General features: G+C 41.9%; 1 protein-coding gene across 1 annotated transcript; it reads right to left on the minus strand.

Moving 5' to 3' along the window:
• Nucleotides 1-998: 998 nt before the first annotated feature.
• On the minus strand, nucleotides 999-20427 carry LOC119435081 (sorting nexin-17-like). The gene is made up of 10 exons (XM_037702038.2): nucleotides 20215-20427; nucleotides 18614-18688; nucleotides 16012-16129; nucleotides 12244-12419; nucleotides 10053-10140; nucleotides 7292-7376; nucleotides 5842-6004; nucleotides 2958-3098; nucleotides 1564-1626; nucleotides 999-1184 (listed from the first exon to the last, which is right to left on the minus strand). The coding sequence occupies exons 1-10, from the start codon at nucleotides 20272-20274 to the stop codon at nucleotides 1014-1016; spliced, it is 1140 nt and encodes a 379-aa protein (XP_037557966.1). The 5' UTR covers nucleotides 20275-20427; the 3' UTR covers nucleotides 999-1013.
• Nucleotides 20428-21006: the final 579 nt, after the last annotated feature.

The following is a 21006-nucleotide window of genomic DNA, read 5'->3' on the forward strand; positions in this document are numbered from 1 at the left end:
ACACTGGATAGCCAGCTGTAGCCACCGTGGTCACCGTAGACATTTGTGTTTGGCCACATGATGTTTGTTAGTGACTTCGTTGTTTTGCACAGTCATGTGCTCTGCAACGCTAGGCCTAGCTGCTTCGATGTTCTCTACTAAGCTTCCTGCTCTTCGGTGCCATGTTTTTCACTGAGAGGGTTCGCTGCTGTCAGCAATAGCACCGACTCCATCTTCGTCATCCTCACTGATGGTGTCGAAGCGCAGAAAGCATTTCTGCATCCCGATAGTCAACTTTGCCGCAATACAGTGATGTTACGCGGTCAAGTATACTGCAACATATTGCAGTGAAGCATACTACGAGTGCAGAGGGGCTACTGTCGCGGGACATAGTAGTGTTCGTTATTTAAACATGTGCGCTCCCACCGTCTCCTGTCACAGTATGAGTATCAAGGTGTCTAATAAGTGTAAGGGCAGTAAAAAGCATGCATTCTTTTTTTTTTCGGACTGTCAGATTTTTTTTGATATTTTCGCAGTCCTTAGCGAGTCCGAAAAATTGGACGTAGACTGTATAAGTGCAGCATAGCAGTATGGTGAGCATGGAAACAAGCAGCATCGCAAACACTAAGATTTATTACGGCAGACTAATCGCTTATTACAGCACGTGATCAGATTTGATTTAAGTGCGCAGGAATTCAAGTTCTTTTATCGAAAAGTGAATGTGAAGGGTTGCTGACACAGGTGTCTTGTAGCGTTAAGATTTCTTCAGCATTTAAAGTTTCGTATGCAGTTTTAGCTTTACTTCTACTCACAACTGTCATCTTTTCAAACTCTGACATGCAGCCACAGTCCCTGCCGCAGAAGACTAAATGCATTGAAACAGCATGCTTATGTTGCATTTATGTTCCCTGATCCTCCTGTTGAGACAATGGCCTGTTGATCCTACACACACTTTTGTTCTTTTGTGCTTCCTGCACTGCTGTCTTAGTATGTCAAACCAAATTGCCCCTCAACTCATGCTCAGCAAGTCCAGCCTAATGCAAACTCTTTTCGTTTAATTTGCCACATACCTGACTGCTGACCACTGTGATCCACTGGAGCTTGTTCTTGCTCATCAGGTACTCGAACGAAAGCTCCAGTCTCTGGTGCTTTCCATCTGAACTTTGAGAGTTCCCAGAACATTCTCCATTTGCATGGTCTATCACCTAAGAAGCAAGGATTCTCATGTATACCAGGAAATGATGCTGCACACTCACACAAGGGGTCACACTATGCATGAAATTGTAATAAAATATAGAGATGCTCCAATGGAAATGTATAATGGGTGTGAATAAGAGTTACAATTACATCATAAATGTTCATGAACTGCCTTTCTGCAGCAGCATAATCAAAAGAACACCATTCTTCCAAAATACTGGTCATCTTGCTAGATATATACACTGCTGCTAATAACAATTCTGAGCCCTTTCAAGGCACTGAGAACAAGAACATGACACTCTGATATTAGATATATATACTCATGATTTTGAGAATACACAATGGTTAACTTCAACATGGAAAAGACGATCTTATTTAGTGACTCACAGCTGTCGTGATCCTCCAACATCGTATCCTTGTGACTCGAAAGCTGATTTCTTTGTACTGGTCCTAACGAAAAACAAAGAGAACAGGTAGGGAAAATAAATTTGCTTCCTCCTCTTTTCTGAAACTGAAGCCTAAGATCGCACACTTTCCCTGATACAATTCGCTCTTTCACTTCTTTCTTTCTCGCTCTATTTTCATCAAATTATAAATCAAGAGTGGTATTTCTTAGCATTAAAAAATTAATTTTGTAGAAGCCATGGAACAACATGTACAAGATGTATTTAAAGATGAACTTAGCATGCACCTCTACTCGAAAAACTGCACCAGGACATGAACGCACGAAATGAATGAATGAATGAATAATGAATGAATAAATGAATGAATGTGTGTTGTTTAGTGGCGCAAGGGCAAGATATGGCCAAAGAGCGCCACGCCAGTGTTTGTGAGTTTGCAATGGAGCGATGAATTCTGAGAAGTAGATGAGGCGTGGCTGTAAAGGGGCCTAAAAATAGTCGCTGTAAAGTGCGTAAAATATACATGTACTAAAATCATGGCAATGACTAATGAGGTCTACTATAGAAATGAAGAATGCACTGAGAAAGAATGACAATATTTAAAATATGCACGAAATGAGATGACTGGTGTGAGACACCTGTGAGAACATGGACATGGCCCCCTTTCTGCTTCCCCCAGTCACTGTGGTAAAGCAGCGTGTACTTGTTCTAAATTTGCAAGAAAATGGACAATATCTGTCCCTTCAGTGAGGAGGATGGACCTTACATTGAGTTAACAAGAAATAGAATAAAAGAATGTTCAAGAATGAAACGTTCTCCCTCTGTCCAGCTTTTGGTTTCTTTGGCGGATGCATTACCTAACATTGCCCCGTAAGCAAGCTCGACACGCAAATACGCGCAACAAAAGGTGAGATGACAAGCTTTCCCACTCTTCTACTATTGTTTATGAAGAGAAAGCCGCCCACCAAGTCTCCTTCTGTTTATATCCCAAGCAATACTTGTGTATGTCACCGTTTTGTCTTATTGGCACAACCCACACGGCGGCAATTTACTTGCACCGTTTCGTTAGGGATGCATTACGGATTGACCAAGCGTGGGGCTAAATCCAGAACTTGTTTTCAGTGCTAGCTACGCACGCAGTGTAACCGATGCACACTACATGACCACATTATCCTGAATAACATGACCACAGACATTTATGCAAGCACACCCTGTGCAATGGTGCCAATGTATATCAAAATGAAAAAGATTATCGGTATTTGGAAATAACATTATATGCACTTTCTCTAAATGTTCGAATTTGGCAGAGGCATATAATAACAGCTTAGCAATATCCGACCAATAAGTGAGACAAGAACCCCTAAACCAATGCCCACTTACCTGTGCTAAGGCAAGCCTGAAGTTGAGCTCTCTACCACCAGCACTAATGAGAACCCGAGTGTCAGGTTGTGGATAGTCGCAAAAGCAGGGAGCAAATTGGAGATAGCCATAATACTTGAGCGTCCGTGCCAGTTGTAGGTACTACAGGAATTGAAAGGACTTCAGTAACACAGCCATAAACGCACACCACATGTTCTGCACAACAAATTAAGACCAATAAACAAGCGGTACTAGCTTAATGAGCTTATATTCTGCATAACAGTACTCTGTCGCATTTATTATGGATTTACAACCGATTCAATAACTTAAAACATCTTACAGATGTGGCAGACAAGACGGCCGAGAACCAGAATGAATGTACAGTACGGTTCTATCTTAAAAGAATACACCCAGCAGGTAAAAAAAGCTAACTTAAACCTTCCTACTTTATCGAGAAAAACAATCAAGATTGTGATCCTCCAGCATTGTATCCTACTGACTCGAAAGCCAATTTCTTTGTACTGGTCCTAAAGCAAAAGGAAGAAAGCAGGCAGGGAAAATAAACTTGCTTTGTTCTCTCTTTTGAAACTGAGCCTTAAGATCTGAACCCTTTGCTATGGTATGCACACCAAAACAAACAGCTTGGTCATGCCTGTGGCTGCGTCAGCAGGTAAGCGCAAATAAAATTTATTTTCTGATTTTCTCAAATAACCTGTAATGTTTATAAATTCGACAATTAAGTGAAATTCTTCAGGCTGTACATACAACAAAGTATATTGCCTTGCTTCTAGAGTACTCTGGCAAACAGCGGAATTAGTGCATGGTGACGAATGTGTTCCAAAGCATGATAATGGACGTGAAGTGACCCCCCCCCCCCCACACACACACTCCTTGTGCATGATGCAATAACCAGCCGCATGTGTTAGCTCTTCTTTTTTTTTTTCTTTCCCCCAGAGATCTTGTGTGTACCCTGTGCAACATTCTAGAAGAAAAAGTCACAAAATAATAGGTGGAAATGACATTGCTTGAGGACACTGCTTCTGATTGCTTCTCATAACGTATCAGATTTTGGTGAAAGCGATGAAGATGAGGTTGGCCAGGAATGATTTATTCCCAGCGTTTTGCCCACAAAGATGAAAACAAGCTGCCAGATGCATTACTGCAAGAATCAGACAATGTTCACAGGAACTTTCAATAGAGAAGGAAACAATATTTACCTCCACCTAAGACGAAGTTCTGCAGCCTCACTGGCAGCAAGATGAATTGTGTACTATTCCATACAACTATATTTGAAATATACACATATTTACCCGAATCCGTTTTTGAGCACATTACAGAACCAACCTACACAGTGTTCAGACACCCCTAAACGTCAGCACATCCTAATTAAGAAGTAGGAAAGCTCCTTATTGCTTATCAAGGATTATTCAGAAGGAAGAAGGACAAAGCTCCTAAACTTGATTCACGTTTGACTACAGGTTACAGCAGCACTCATTATATCTGTGCCAAGTGCAAGGAAGTGTGGGATATTACCACATAAAATTTAAGACCAGTCGCCCGAAGTTTCCAGGAAAAAAAATGTGTTCAGCGACCAAATGCAGATGCCCAGTAAGATGCCATTGAGCACTGGCTTGAAGCTTGGGCCAAAACAAGCAGACTCGTCCAGATTAAATTCTGAGGGATGCAAGGGCCACTCGAGAATATTTTACATGAAGTGCCAGGTAGGACTGAGCAACACCAATAAACGGAGTCACATCTTACCATTTCACAACTAAAATCCCTATGCTGGTTTCACGACCACTGAGCACATTTTATGCAATTGTGTACACTCTTGTAAAAAATACACCATTTTTGGTTTTTACCAACCTTGTCATTTGGTCTTATATGGTCCTGGGAATACAGAAGGTCTATAGCAGAAAAAAAAAATTTTTTTCCGCGGAAAATGGCGAACGTTGCTTGAAAAGGTTAAAATAGGCTCACATCTATGCATTTAGAAGTAGTCTGCATGCCTTCATGTTATATATAAGCTGTAATCAGTAGCCAAATATATTAAATCGGTGTTCCCTTTAAAAGAGAACCGCATTATAATTCTTCCATGACTCAGAACCTGCTCTGCTCTTTGGAGTAACAGCTCTCTTGGGTTTACACATAGTGTGAATCCCCACATGGATGCATGAGACAGAGTGCAGCAGGAAGAGTGGAGGTTTTGGGCTTGTGTGAGCATATGCACTGTTTATAGCTTCCATTGACTAGTTTGCAATCTAGATTTACGACATGAGGAAGAACCTTTGCAATGAAATCTGTGACTTACGAAACTTAACTGACGGGCCTTCTGGCATAGCTACGAATTCGCTGTACCATCTGCACAGTGTTTTACTTCTTAAATAGCCTGTTTTCCCAGCTCATGGTTTTGCATATTTGCAAAGTGCCGGACTTTCGAAAAATCATGAATGTTGGTGACCTGTGCCAAGGCTTCTCGCAGCACCGCAGCAGTCATAATGAGTGTTTTCATAATGGTTCTGCATGAAGTGCTCACACCAGCCAAAGACAGCAAGCATAAAGCTCATGGAAAGCACGCACCAGGCTATCAATGTTCAACTTCATATGCACTGCACAAGGCTTTACAATTTTTTTCTCTCACAATCGCAATAAGGCCTGTCCTTTATAAAGTTGAGGTGCAGCCTTATAACACATAGCCAACCAGATGCCAGCAATGGTGACGAACTTAACCATCATGCTACAGAGGACATTGGCATTGCATGCATAACCGAAAAGACGCACTGCCATGGTAAAAGAAGCATTGAAATGCAGATGTTCCTTTTACCATGCCAGTGCAGAGAATCGACTTCTAAGTTTTCGAAAGTTCTGCAGAATTGCATTGGATGCATTAAAGAAACAGGCAGACCTCCTTTTTGGAGCCCTTGGCTTGAAGGGTGGCTAGCTGTCGCTGTGTGTCTTTGGGCACGACCACCCAGCCACGTTCCACGTCACTTAACGTCTGCACGTAGGCTAGGTTCAGAGCGACACGGTCAACCATCAGTGCGTCGTCCCAACCGCTGTCCCAGTAGCTGTTGTTGCAGGAAAATAAGAAGGGTTTGTCATTATTACATGAACCAGTAGAAAGGTAATCACAAACTTGAGCTTCTGTTGACAAAAAAGAATTGAAGCCAGACAGTGCTAACATGCTAACTAAACAGCAATACTACTGTGACCAGCACTAAGTTTAAGAAACTCATCCTCAAAATGTGTCATGAAATATGATGTTTCATTTTGTCCTACAGTACATAAGAAACGCTTCTTGGGAAAATCATAAGTGGGATGCCAATGCATTGTGAGGCACTTTTGAGAATGGACGTCCCAATACTAGTGCTTCTCTTTTGATTTCTGCTAAATAGACAGGACTTCAGCACTGCTCAGTTTCAATTCCATAAATGATACTCCGTGCTAAGTAATTAAAAACTGACTAGTGGACTTGTTTAGTTAGCCATTTGATAACTGATGTTTATTGTGCAAGTCATGTCCGCCTTATAAACTAAACCTGTTGAAGTGGCATAATTCCTCTTGTGACAAATGAAGGATTACAGTGCGATCTCGTTGATACGATTTTCACGTGAACCGGAAAATAAAATGTATCATCCGAAAATTGTATTATCCGGAACACATTGCTCCTATAAGACACTGGCTCAGAAATTAACAAAAAACGTATTGTCCCGAAAAACGTATTATGCAGAATCTCATCAACCAGATTCCACTGTATTTAAAAATATGTACAACCTAAGAAAAAAAAGAGGAAGAAGTGAGGCTTGGCTATTCAAATTTAACATAAGAGAAAATACACCAATAATTTGATTGATTGATTTCGATTCGATTGATTGTAGCATCTGACATATCCACACACAGGCTGTGAGAAATGCTATAATGCAGGGCTCTGGATTAATCCCGACCACCTGGAGTTCTTTAATGTGCATGTATATCTAATTACACCAACATTTTTAATTCCACCATTGTTGGAATACAGACATCGCAGCTCAGAATAAAACCCGAAACCTCTCGCTTGTACCACAATGACATACAAGAACAACAGTGATGAAAACACATCTGTTCTTCAATGCGAAGAGGCCAAGCCCACTATAAAACGCATAGTGCAAATTACATTTACTATGCATGCAGTATGTGACGTACAGGCCAGACATGTGCCAAGTGCTCTATGACACTCCCGTCCTTTCAAATGCTTGAGTAAGACATGAAAACTATCCTTAATAAGTTGCATTCAGTCATCTTTTGTGACACTTTATTTTATGAGCCCAACACCATTAAGAGCTTAAACAAAGCTGGAATATGCTTTGCTGGCATACCTTTTCCTGATAACAATACAGTGACCTGGACCAGCTGACGTTTGGGAGAGGTAAGGGGCCTCAAAGTTTTCTAGCCGTTTCTGAACTGAAAAAGCAATGAAAAGAGGCAAGAAAATTCTAAAGAGTACTTCAGGAAGTGCATGCATAAGTTGACAATTTTTCTTGTTTCAAAGAAGTTGTAAGTTCTGAAAGAGTCCAGACAAACACTAAAAAATTTGGTAAAACTCAGTTTTATAAGTGCTCTGCTTTGTTGTCTTTTCTCTATAGCAAAATAGTTCACATTTATGCAGACATTTATATTTGAAATAAAATCTGTTACCACCAGAAAAACGGATACAATTATAACTAACATTTGGAGCCCTGTATGGGCTACTTGTCCACAATGTTGGTGGAAAGCGGTAAGCTTTACATAATTATAATGGCGCAGTGAGCATGAATAAATGTTGAGCATATTGCCTCATACCTAATGTAGTGTTTCTCGTGATGTGTAGACTATACGTAATAAGACTCCAGTTCCAGTTAACTTTTTGAGGAAAACGCTGTTTTATGCATTAAAGTACAAAAGTAACTGAAACGCCCATGCATTTCGTCGGACACTTTGAAAATTGATATCTCGAAACTGGTTCACTCCTGAGAATTCGTTCCAAGTGGATACTATCACCTTGCGAACTCAACGGCTATAATTTGTAGATTGAAAGACGTGCCGTAAAATAATTAACAAGTTAATTAGCGTACTAAGGTTAATTATTTAATTAGGCATTTTGATTTCTCGTGAAAGTAATGGCTGCCTCATCGAGTAGTTTAGATCAAGGATTATAATTGTGCTATCTGCCACAGGCAAATTTTAAAAATTTGGGGCAGCTAAAGTGAAACACCCCGTGTATATGATTGGTATTACATGGATTTGTCTGATCTTCGTGCCTGGGGCTTCAGACGTGTTCTTGTGGCTTTGTTTCTATGTATATGTAAGCAGGCGAATTCACAAGCATACAGCATCAAATAAACGCATAAGTAAAGACACCCCTTGCCTTAGCGCTAAAATAATGCAATAGTATCGACACTGGTAATAGTGCAATCGCAAAAACGGTTAACATGGAAATGGTTTGAGGAGCAGTTCTTTGTATAATTTGTTTTTCTTTACGCGGAAACAATGTTTGTTTTTGTGGAAAAGAAAAAAATTAGCATAGCTTGCACTAGCGGCGCAATGCTAAAGAGTCCTGGCTTTTGGGCTAGGCTAAGCACTACCAAGTCATCCCCATCATTTCCCGGAATGTATTGATTGATTATAAATTAGCTATTGATTGGCTATCGCAAGGTATTGGCCACGTATTTGGGCTAGGCTAAGCACTACCAAGTCATCCCCAGCATTTTCTGGAATTTATTGATTATTGATGGATTATCGATTAGCTATTGATTGGCTGCTGTCAATTGCCTATCAATGACTGACTAAGCTTAAGTAGTCCCAACCATATTAGCTAGGCTTATCAAGGCTCAGCTTCGGTAGTTCACAGGTGTATGTGCCATTGCGCTCGGATCCTTTCTGCACTGCTGCCAGGATTGGCCCACATTTTTGGATTCAGCAGACACATTACGCCCGGCTGAAACAGCTCCGCTGTCAAAAATGGGAACTTCATCTGTTTTCCCATTTTCTTCGATAAGATATACAGTCATCTTTCTTGCACGTGTCACTTCAGCTTGGCACAGAATCCATTGAACCATGCAATGCATAACGTTTGCGTGTGCTCGGAAGGCCTACTTCGCCCCTTAATGAGCGGGCCCGAGTCTGGCCCGGGCTCGTGGCTTCAAGCCCGAGTCCGGCCCAGGCCCGCGGCCTTAAGCCCGAGCCCGGCCTGAGCCCGCCGACATGGCTTCGGACGGCCCGGCCCGCGGGCCGGGTCGGGCTCACGCTTTCGGGTCGGCCCAGGCCCGTGCAGTGCTCTAGGTGTAAGCCCCCTCAATTAGCTAAAGGGAGTGACATTCCTGTTTTCTTGGCCTCTTCTTTTCCAAGTCCCCTCACCGCACACGCCTTCCCTTACCACTCACCTTCTCAGTTTGAGATTTTTGATCACCGCGATTGCACTGTGCAGCAATGTGATCGATGCAATATCAGGATTCGCAGTCGTGGCGCTAAGCACCGTGATCAAGAGCAACTGTCATGGCACCAGCACGAGCCACAAAAACAAGGAAAAAGACGCGGCCAGCAGCATGCGTTTCCACGAAAACAGTGCCAGCCTAACCATGTGATTCCGCTTCACTAACCGTTAGGCACGAATAAGCCCCAGACCCCCTGTGTCGCTACTTCTAGTTTTATTCATGGGACTTAACTATGTGTGGCTGTTCATGCCCACTGGCGGCCAGAATATGAAAGTTACTTTTGCATTCCCTCAGAGACTAAAAACACAATGCCCTGCACTGCGCCAGTGATCTTTTGCTGACACTTCTCAAAGTTAATCTGGTGCAGCATGGCACAATATCAGTCATTTTTCCACTTTCGGCGCAATTTGGCACACCAATTTGCTTGAGTATCAAAATGGCACAATTGGTGTAGTATTCCTAACCCAGCTCATATTCTAGGCTACGAAGTGTTTTTACTCACATTTCACCTTGCTTTCTTTACTTTCTCATCAACTTTATCAATATAATCACTCAAGCCAATAAAACCTTATGTAACGGCCTTGTCTTACTGCAAGTGCTCTTGTCATGAAAAATTATACGAGTGTTAAAACACAATATTTTGAACATAGTTGAAGTTCAAACTCACTGATTATGTCCGCATCTGCCCTTTTTACTAAAAACAAAGCAAAGTAGCATATGAGGTCTGGAGGCAATCCAATCTCCCTTGCTACTGCCTGCAATGAGAACACAAACAGTGATAAGAGCCTGTAACTGAGGAAACAGATTTAAACGATGACAAGATAGCTACCATGATCAAATATTTTCAAGGTTTCTTCTTGCTTCAGGCAAGACACAATTATAATCTGAAGTTTGCAGACACAAGATGCATTTAAATTGCCCGTACAGAAAAATTTAGGAAGCAAGTGAATAGTGCAATCTAAGCTAAAAGTCCGGCTTCAATTAAATCTTCGTAAGCCATTTGTAAAGAAAGAAAAAAATTTATGAAGAATCTTCACAGAATCTGAATGATGCATAAGCATTTCGTAGTAGTGACGTGGTGTTCAGTGCTCAACACTGCTGGTAATCCCAGCACTGCTCAGTGGCTGCGGCGGACACGAACTGCTGCGGAAGGCGGCGCAACAGTGAATTGATGAGGTAAGCAAACTACTGCAGGTGGCGGCGCCAAGTGCGCTGATGACGTTCCGATCCGAAGCCACGGCTGCTCCACAGTTCTGGCTTACTAAAGGTGTGCCTAGTGCATTGCCAGATTACACACGTCACATGGTCACAGAGACATGCTCGTGCCACTGTGCGCGTGTTCGTCGTCCTCTTCCACAGCTGGCTCCAATGCCGACTGATCATGCCAGCGTTCCCATACTGCCCCTCGCGCTCGTGCCACTGCTCATGCATTCTTAGTCTTCTTCCACAGCTGGCGAAAACATTCTGCTGGCTCTACCTTGAAAGCGATCGTCTTATGTGAAGGATGGACGTACGCTCGGATAGTTTTCTCGCCAGGTAACCATAGAAATGCTTACGCATTTAAAAAGAAATCAGCAACACAAAAAAAAACATTCTTTTTTTCCTTTTGTAGGACAGCCTATATTTTTTTACAAAACTCGAACTTTTTGTGTGGTATGAATAAATGAGATGCGTAGAAATAGTTTACAACAAATTTCACTTCGCTATGCCAACCTTTTTTAAGAGTGGAACACATTTGTCCCACTGACACTAAATGGTTTTTCAAATAGTGGGACGCATACGTCCCATTGACCCTCTAGGCTCTCAATGCAAAATTATTTCTGACCACTTGCCTCATGACCCAAAACTCTCAAAATATTTCGTTGTCATATAAGCAAATGAGGTGTTTAGAAGTAGTTTGCAACTAATTACACTTCTGCACAGCAAGCCATTTATTTTAAAAAGTGCCACTCATTTGGCCCACTGACCTTCGAGGGTCTCAATAAAAAATTGTGTGCAACCCCGTACCTCCTAAAACGGACCGAAGCACGACAGACAAAGTGGCACAACAGAGGCGACAAACAAAATGTTTGAGCATACTTTTCGGCAGAGCACCAACCACCAATGGCATCAGCGCCTTTGTGTCACGTGCGTGCTTTTACGTATGCATTCAGCTAGTTTTACAGACTAGCTATCACCTCAGGATACAAAAATCGGTGCTTATTGTGAGCCGAAGATGCATATCTAAATGCAGGAAAGAGGAGTACCTTATCAGGCATCTTGAGAACTTTTTTTCTGGCAAGTGGTTGCCAAATTCAGAAAGCGTTCCAACAATGAAAACAAGTTTTCTATATTTTGCCTGCTTGTCACCATTTAGTACCCATTCTCAAAACTATTCTTGCATGAAGTGTTGAAACCTCCAAGTAGAAGGCAGCACCAAACGAATGAGAGAAATGTGCCTCTTTGCTGCTGAAAAGCATTTTCGCACATATATTAAAGTGGAACGTATATGTACCTGAATTGTATGCGATGTATATGTATGCGATTCACGTACCTGAACTAACTATGAAGGCTATGTGAGGCAGATACAATCCACGGCAAAAGTGTACGGGACACTGGTTCCACAACAAATGTAAATTTCGGCTCTGTTTAGGCATGGCACTTCTAATATAATGGATTACAGTGTAGGGTGCAAGAATTGCTACAAATTAAAACTTTTAGTTCAAGGCTGTGTGCCCGGGCTTCACAGAAATTCAGCTTTTGGCGAATCGTGTCCCGTAAGCTTTCGTGAACGACTGTACTCTTGCAGCGCAGCCTAAGCATATGCATGCGTGCACATAAACTTGTTTCAGCCACTGCTGTAAGATGAGACAACTTACATCCATAACCACGTCAGTGGGGTCTGTAGAGAGCACAGAGACGGTGACCTTTTGCCAGTTCATTAGAAACACGTCAAAGTCGACCTCCTTGGGAGGGGCACCCATGGTCTCCTGCTGAGCAGACAGCAGGAAGCCTGTGAAAGCCTCGTCGGATGACACACGAGCATCTTGGCTGGCTGCAGAGACAACACAGCCATGAGCAGGCACTTCCGATGTTGGCTAAGGGCCATCCATCACTACTTCAACTAGTTTTCCCAGCTCAACGTCTCACAAACAAGCATACGTTGTGTACGCTATTATAGCATATACTGAGTATACGCTATACTCAGTACACGCTATTACTTGTCAAGGACTTCAACTTCCACTACGGCAAATGGCAATATAACTAGCATAAAGAAATAACTTGAAGAAATTGTTAGCTCAATCTTAAATAAATGACACATAACATGCAAATGCAACAGAGCAAAAGATCAGTAAACGTTGCTTCTCATCAAGCTCGCCAGACACTAAGAGATTCTTCTGTAGCTAAAAATTATTAGTAAAAGTGCCATTTGTTCCAGGAATTTCCAAATCCGCTCCCCAACCCCCTCCCTTAAATGAAGTGTATTTATTACATGCTCCTAATAATTATTTGCAAATGCAGTTCAAGCTTTCAAGCTATACTGAACGAGATCCAGTATTCCCAATATGCCAGTAGGCCCAAAAAACGGCAATAGTTTTTGAAAATATTCAACAGACCTAAAATAAGCAATAATTTTTTTTTTTTTTTTATGTTCAGCTGACACTTCGGTGACAACAACAAATGGCTTTACTTTCATTTCGCATTATCTGAGCATGTACAGGGCAAAGAAATTTGCTTCCCTTCCGACATAACTTAGTGCATTGCCAGAACACGTAAGACGGCAGTAAAGTTTCAATACAGAGTTTTAGAATAGGGGCCCCCAAACGTTTTGAGGCCCCAAAGAAATTGTGTCGAAGCCACTGCACATGCGCAAGACGCAAACTGCGCTTGGGTTTTGCGTCAGGCAAACTTTTTCACTGACTCAGCAGGAGCCCCAAAAGCTTTGCACAAGTCAACAAACATGGCGGCGCCATCGAAGCGACGGCTTAAACCAAGCACCAAACTGGGCTCGATTCGTGGTAACGCGTGAAGTTCGTAAGCTAGGAGAAGTGACTGCGGTTATCGCATTCTCTCAACTAACGTGTGTAATGAAGATTGATTCATTAGACGCCATTGATTCTGAATTCGATTGTCGATTTCATGGCTCGTAGGCCTAATGTGGATTAGCTTGGCTGGTGAAGGCACGTAAAGTTGGTTACTCAAAATTAGGTGCAACAAACCTCTTGCTGCTAATAGAATAACCTCTAAATTGTAATTAAATGCAAAAACACAAAAGTCAAAATTACTCTTCTTATCATAAAATGGAATGGTTTATTTTAATATTTATAATAGTTTTTATTTGACACCGTAGCGGCACTGCAAGCGCATGACGCTATCCGCAATTGCAAAGCCATATTCTAAAACTCTTGACTGCTGCATGCCCCAACGCTAACACCCGCAAAGCTCTTTGGGGCCCCAAACTTCTGGGGCCCCTATTCTAAAACTCTCTAATGTCACTGAATCCTCACCAATGACTTGACATACACCTGCATTGTGTCGAGTGGCACATTAAAACATAAGGATCAAGTTCCCGTGATTAGTGCATACCACGTCAAGCAGCCCTAAAGGTCATAATCATGCCAGCACATATGCTACCAGCTGTTACACTCGCAAGCAATATGAAAGGGAACATAAAAATTGCTTTCAGAAGACCATAGTGGCTATACACACATTCCCTGTATAAATACATTAAACAAGGCAATGTGCAAAGCGAAAGATACTTGTTATATATCATGACTCTGTGTCGTCATGTGTCCCACTTGGCTCTTTGTAGTCATGTGACTCTGTGTCCCACTTAGCTGTCGTTCCAGTCGGGAACCATTTTGCGAGTCTTAGGTGATTTGAAGAAAGAGCACTTGGATGAACAATCATGTACAGATTTATTCGTGATAACTTCCTTTCTTCCTGGGGCTCTTGTACTCTGCACAGTCTTTGGACACCATCATGTTGTAGGTGATCACCACAAAAACCATTTTCTATGAACTTTCTCACTGTCACTTTCATCTTCAGTGCTCTCATCTGAGGATATTTAGTGGTCATTTTAACGCAGAATATATTTCTCCTCAGTACTAAAATTACCTTAAGCTTCTCTCAGCTCATGCAAAAAAATATACATATATATCTATATTGTCATCTCAAAGATTTTAGCCACGAAAAAAATCATGTACAAGTTCCTTCAAGTGTGCTGTTAAAAAAGAGCTGCCCTCAGTACACAGACGTTGCAAATTGCAATTAAAGATGGAAGAGTCCACAAAACTTGGTGTAACAAGCACAAGAGAAAAAAAGCCGGCAGATCCCATGCCCTGTGAGAGTCGATGTTACGCGAAGCAGTGTGCGGGAGGTCCACCAAATTAATGAAACGACCATGAGAGCAACAAGACGTCGACTGCTGTTTCATGACATGACACGCATGTCACGATATTCATGTCATGAGTCCTCAGGAGTCGCTTTAGCTATGCCTAAGAGACCTTAAGGCGAACGCTTTAGTCATGCTGATGCCTATGACTTCGGTTGATGATCACCTATGACCATCAGCCTTAAGCCTTTGCCTTCACTTTGTACCACACCCGAACCCATTCCATTGGTTTCTGCGTGTTAATCTATTCACTGAGTCATGGTCATAACTATGACTTCTACCACCATCCTTTGGTGTTTCCTTCAATTAGTACCCACGTCTGAACCCATTTCAGTGGTTTATGAGTGTTAATCTTTTTTCGCTGAGTCGGCATTTTTGCTGAATCATACTAATGACTATGACTTCTACCATCATCCTTTAGTGTTTTGCTTCCCTTAGTACCACGTCAGAACCCAATTCAGTGGCTTCTGAGTGTTAATTTTTTTCCGCTGAGTTATTGTCATTTTTTCTGAGTCATGTTCATGACTATGACTTCTACAATCACCCTTTAGTGTTTCCTTCACTTAGTACCAACCTCTGAACCCATTTCAGTGGTTTCTGAGTGTTAAATCTTTGTTCGCTGTGTCATTGTGATGACCTACATGACACTCATGTCATGACATTTTTGTCATGACCTATCATTTATGTTCGTCACACACTATTGTCATACTATGCCAATTTTGGTACATACCAAGTTAACGAAACGATCACGAGAACACCAAGACGTCGGCGGCTGTTTCATGACCTACATGACACGCATGTCATGACATTCATGTTATGACCTATCATTTATGTTTGTCATGCACTCTTTGTCATACTATGCCAATTTTGGTACATATCAAATTAACGAAACGAACGTGAGAGCACAAAGCCTTAGGCAGCTAGATAGATAGATAGGTACTGTCAAAGTGGCAAATGTTCGCCAAGAAATGCTTTGCATTTAAAAAAGAGCAGCACGCGCAAGCATGTGTATCGGCAGCGTCTCGACATCTGATGAAAGCCAATATTTCTATGTGTTGAGCGGGACTGAATACATGATGGCAAGAAGTTGACACGCAAGATTCGAACCCACACATCATGAGTAATTGCTGCTTAAGAACGAATTAAACATTTCCTCTTATGATGCTCTTGACTGCAAATGAAGGCATGCAATACACACAAGCACAAAACACATTAACACAAACATCAAATCACAGCTGACATGCACACGCACCTAGCTGGATGTATTTTTCAAGGAATCCTCGTCGTTCCTCAGTTTGCGTTGGTGTCAATGGTAACAGCTTTTTCGGTGGGAATGGAGGAAGTGCTGCTGATCCAAACACCTTTTTTAGCTGAAAAATAAAGATTAAATACTATTCTGCAACCTTTTCTACAGAAACAATTTCCAACCCCTGCAGAGTGTTGTGACTAGAATATTGCAGCAGCTCCCCCAATAATGACTAATATAACCATGAAAGAGCAACTAGGCATCATATTTTGTAAAGATTCATTTCATTTTCCATTGTTCTTTTCTTATCATCTACCATGCCAAGTGACCAATTCTGGTGATAACGGTGACACTGCAGCCTCTGAGCCAATGGCGAAAGGCAAAAGATATAATAAATGAAATTGGTTGTTACAAGCCAGGCTCGTCAATCAGACAAGCAAAATCATTTGTTTAGTGCATTGAGGAGGAAACTACCACATATGAAATAAATTACACAAGGTCAAATGGAATTGTGTTTCAATATAAGATTAGATAACGAGAAACAACCTTTGTCTAAAAAATAACTTATCCATTCATCATGAAAGAAGGTAAGGCATGCAGACACGACGGACACAAGAGAAGAGAGCCAGACAACACAAACGCCGCAACACACAAGAGAACCGGACAACACGCCGTTTGTGTTGTCTGGTTCTCTTCTCTTGTGTCTGTGTCCGCACGCCTTACCTTCTTTCATAATGATACCCTACCAACTAGCTTAACTTTCTATAGTTCTTATCCATTTTTTTGCTTTGCACTGAAAGGTGTATGGCTGCATCCCATTGTTTGACACATAGGCATGTCACAAAAAAGAAAAATAAACCCAAGAAAATCTTCAGCTGTTCTGCATGGTAAAGGTCCTTCCTGAACATTGTTGAGCAATAGCTCAACCTGGCGCAGTATTTTTTAAGGATTCTTTTCATGGGCAATTCATTTCTTCTCATGTGCCCTGCTGAGTGGCTGATCCCAGCGATAGCAACGGCACAGCTTCATGCCAGCCAATTACGCATAGCAAGAAGAGTGAAAAATGAAAAAAATCTTAAGATACAGCGCCTGTTCCTTTTTTGTGTGTGTTTCGTTGTTTCCACTATTTTCATGCATGCTCAATGATCTCTTGAGCATATAGTTATTGCTCTTCCTAAATAAATTTTAGTTGCAAGCCAACACTTGCTCGCATCTACCTCCTTCGCTCCTTGTCATTTGAGATGTTCAGTGCTCCTTTAAACAAGCATGAACTTGCCCAGCTTACAATGCTAGTGCTTTAAGTCAACATACTAATTTTGTTTCTTGGCAAACATTCCTTTTTTCATGGGCTCAGTTGCCAGCAGAAAGCATTTCGCAGCATTCCATGGCACGTCTTCTGATCCCATTTGACTTAAATGACACTAGTTATAAGAATATGCCTCTAATAGGTAAGGTAACAATTAGTGTCAACATTTTTTAAGCTTTTTTTCCTTCTCAAATGATTGTAAAATCGAGTTTGAAAACATTTGAAAGCAAAATAAAGAAAACACAGAAATAAACTATTCTGTTCCCCTCTTATACCTGTGTCACACAGGGCAACTTCAGTGCACTTCACCACGAGTGTCATTCGCACGCTGTCACACGGGGACGCGTAGCAACACTTGCTGCAATGCACACTTGCCGGCGAGTGCGTTCGCCCAACTCACTTCGCTGCGCCGAAGTGCGCAGCCTTGGTAGCAGTGGTTAAACGATAAATAGAAAGCAGAATCGGTAGTAATTTCAAACCACCCGTTTTGTGATTCTAAATGTTATAAGATTATAAAATAAAATCACAAATATATGTTGTGGTTTCTGATTCACCCATTGCCAGTGTCATCAATTCCAAGGGAGCAGTGCGCCGCCGAAGTGACACTCATTGAGCCGAAGTGCACTTGCTCAAAGTGGCACTAAATTTGGCCATGTGACACGGGTATTAGTTTAAAGAAGAGAGAGTTCAAAACTATGTGCATTCTGTATGCCTGGCAATAAAGACAGACATACAGCAATGAAAACTCAATAGCCTCGCGTGCAAAAAGAAGAAAATGCCTCAAGCCTTATACTTCATTTCAAAATCATGACTGATGTGGCCACACAGTGAAGAAAAAGATAGCCACGTATTCTCACTGCAGCAAAACCATGAACCTTCTTCAAGAGATTCAGAATTCTGCTTAAATCTAGACATGTTTAACAAACACTGGTTGTAGAAGCACAGCTCTCCCCACTAGATTCATTGATGAGGTTTAATGTCAAAAGGCAACACAGGGACTATGACAAGCGCTGTAGTGGAGCACTCCGGATCCCTGTTAATCACCTGGAGTTCTTTAATACCCTACCAGAGCTTGGTAGACAACAGTTTTTGTATTCCTCCCTTGTAAGAATCCAGCCGCTGTAGCCTGGAATTGAACCCACAACCGCCTGCTTGTATTCAGTAGCCACCGCAACAAATAGCACTCAACAATCAGGGATCCATACTCCAATTTTGCTTAACCAAGGTGTAGCCCACTGCTGAAATGCCAGTTCCTCATTCCCACATGGACAAGTGAACAATTCAAGCAAAGAAATAACTCACCTGGTCATGCAGACTGTGGAGCTGCTTGTAGCGAACGGCACAATGAAAGGCTCCATTCACGTGTATGTTGTACGCCTGAGGGGTAAAGCATCACACCAGAGTTACTTTACACCGAGCACAGCCCTGGTATATGTACAGTCTTTGTCAAACGTATATGGGCGATGTTACTCGCTACACTACCTGTGACTGTTTAAAGGAGTTTCTTTTGTATGCCATAGGTAACACCCCTGGGAATTAAAAGTACTCTCATACATGCCATCCAGATGTGATTGTCAGGAGAACTGCACCAATAAGCCGAACAAACATATATAGTGAATGTGCGGAGTAGTCAGTGTATTTTAAATTCGCAAAAGGCTGTACATTGAGGACCTAACACCCGTGTCACAAGGGAAGTTTCAAATAACGAAGGTTAAGCTGTAATGAACTTTTTAAACAAAATCAAAGCACATGAGCTCTTTCAGGTGCCCCACTTCGTATATGCATTCTTGTCGCATTCCAATACCAGGCAGCTTAAAGTAATTTTTCAATGTGAATTCATGTAAGCAGAAACATTGGAAAGCCTTTTTTCGACAAGTGGCAACTTGCCAATATGTCATCGGCTCGTATTTCAAGCTGAAGGGCTCTTATACACTTAAGTTACGAATATCACATGCGGTTTTCAAGCGGTGCACAGTGTACAATATTACAGATGCTTCGATCATAATAATTATGATGCGTTTCCTTTGACGAAACATACATCACTGTATGAAGTTGTCAGTCTCTCAAGTTTCACTACATTTTCTTTAGTGATCTGTACATGTTCTTATACATTTTCGTGTCCGTATGCATGCATATATATATACAACCCTACAGTGTCTCGTATTGCGCCATGTAACAAAATAAAACACGTTGCACTTTTTTTCCATAAATATATGATAGGAAGGATTTTTTGCCTACATTTCCACATCTTATGATAGAGAAGCATCAACGTAATACTTCACTTCGTATCGCGTCTTCATCTTAAGTACCAAGATCCTCGAGATGAAAATAAGATAAGGTGTCAGTTCATGCGGATTTTTTCATCACGTTTTCAACGCTCGATCACACATATGAGGACTACGCACCAAGTTACACAACTTAATATACTTTCTCTCAATCAGTGTTTTTGGCTTTAAACCACAACAGTGATCAGTATACTAACAGGGGAACGGGAGCAGCGGCCTACTTTGAAAACTGCTTTCAATACAGCGATCTCTCGATGGTTGCAAAAAAAAAATAAAAAAAATAAGGAAGAACGACCTGCACCTATAAATGATACAAACTATCGAAGTGCTAGCGATGTGTAGTGGACGAAAAGAACAGCAGTAGTGAGAAAAATTTCACTTGTTCTCTAAACCACCCAAGTTACGAAACACACATGCGAGTTGACTGAACTTTTTGCCACCATCATATGCACGTGTTTGTGCACATCGAAAATTGAGCGGCAGCAAGTAGTCGTGAAACCGATCATCAAAAATCCAGACAAACTTCCAACTACGCCACGGTCTACGCGATCCCGCTCAACTTGAGACACAGCGGGGTTCCCCCAACAAAGCTGCTCGGATCGCAAGCATTTTACTTACGACGTATGTGGAGCCGCTTTCGTCTTTAAGTTCTTGCGTATCCGGTATGGAAAAATGCATCGTTAAGCCAGCAACGGGGCTTCACCAGAGCACATGGAGAACAAAATAAGTAGCAGTAGCTATGTTTCTGCTACATATGTTTCGGCTGGCCATTCCCCCTGAACCGAACGACGACCCTACACCGCGGTCCTCCGCCGCGACGGTTGTGTCCTTACGCAGTCTAATGCAAATAGCTCTACGAAAAGCTACAACAAAAGAAAGCTCGCGTTCTTGACATGCTAAAACCGTACACGGTTGCTAAAAAACGCACATTTTAAAATAAAATAAACGCAAAAAAAAAAAAAAAAACCGTTGGCAAGCTGCACATCGCGGCTTGGGGCTTAGTATCTGCAGCAGCCACAGCGGCAGCGCGCTAGGGTAGCGCGGTAGCAAACGTTGGCGGTAGCTGCTGCGCAGCCAGCTGTTAAGTTTTCTACCGCGGAACGCTGTAAAAGTGCGCCATAAAACTGCGCCTGGGCTACGGTTAAGAAGGCGCGATTGTAAAGCATGCAATCGAATGTACGCACCTGTGAGCCGGCGGCGCAGTGCATGGGTTAAGTTTCGTTTTTTCTCTCTCTCCAAGAAAATTTCTTCCAACATGCGTGGTGTTGCACTAGGTGGCAAATACCTACTGGTGTTGCCGGCACATGCGACATTCAACAGATAGCCGCGTTTTCCAGAGAGGCACGACAAACGCAATACTTGATCACAATTTGGAATGCAGGTTTATTGTAGAAAAATGCATAAGCAATG

The sequence above is a fragment of the Dermacentor silvarum genome, unplaced genomic scaffold (genome assembly GCF_013339745.2).
Source record: "Dermacentor silvarum isolate Dsil-2018 unplaced genomic scaffold, BIME_Dsil_1.4 Seq434, whole genome shotgun sequence".
NCBI classification, from domain to species: domain Eukaryota; kingdom Metazoa; phylum Arthropoda; class Arachnida; order Ixodida; family Ixodidae; genus Dermacentor; species Dermacentor silvarum.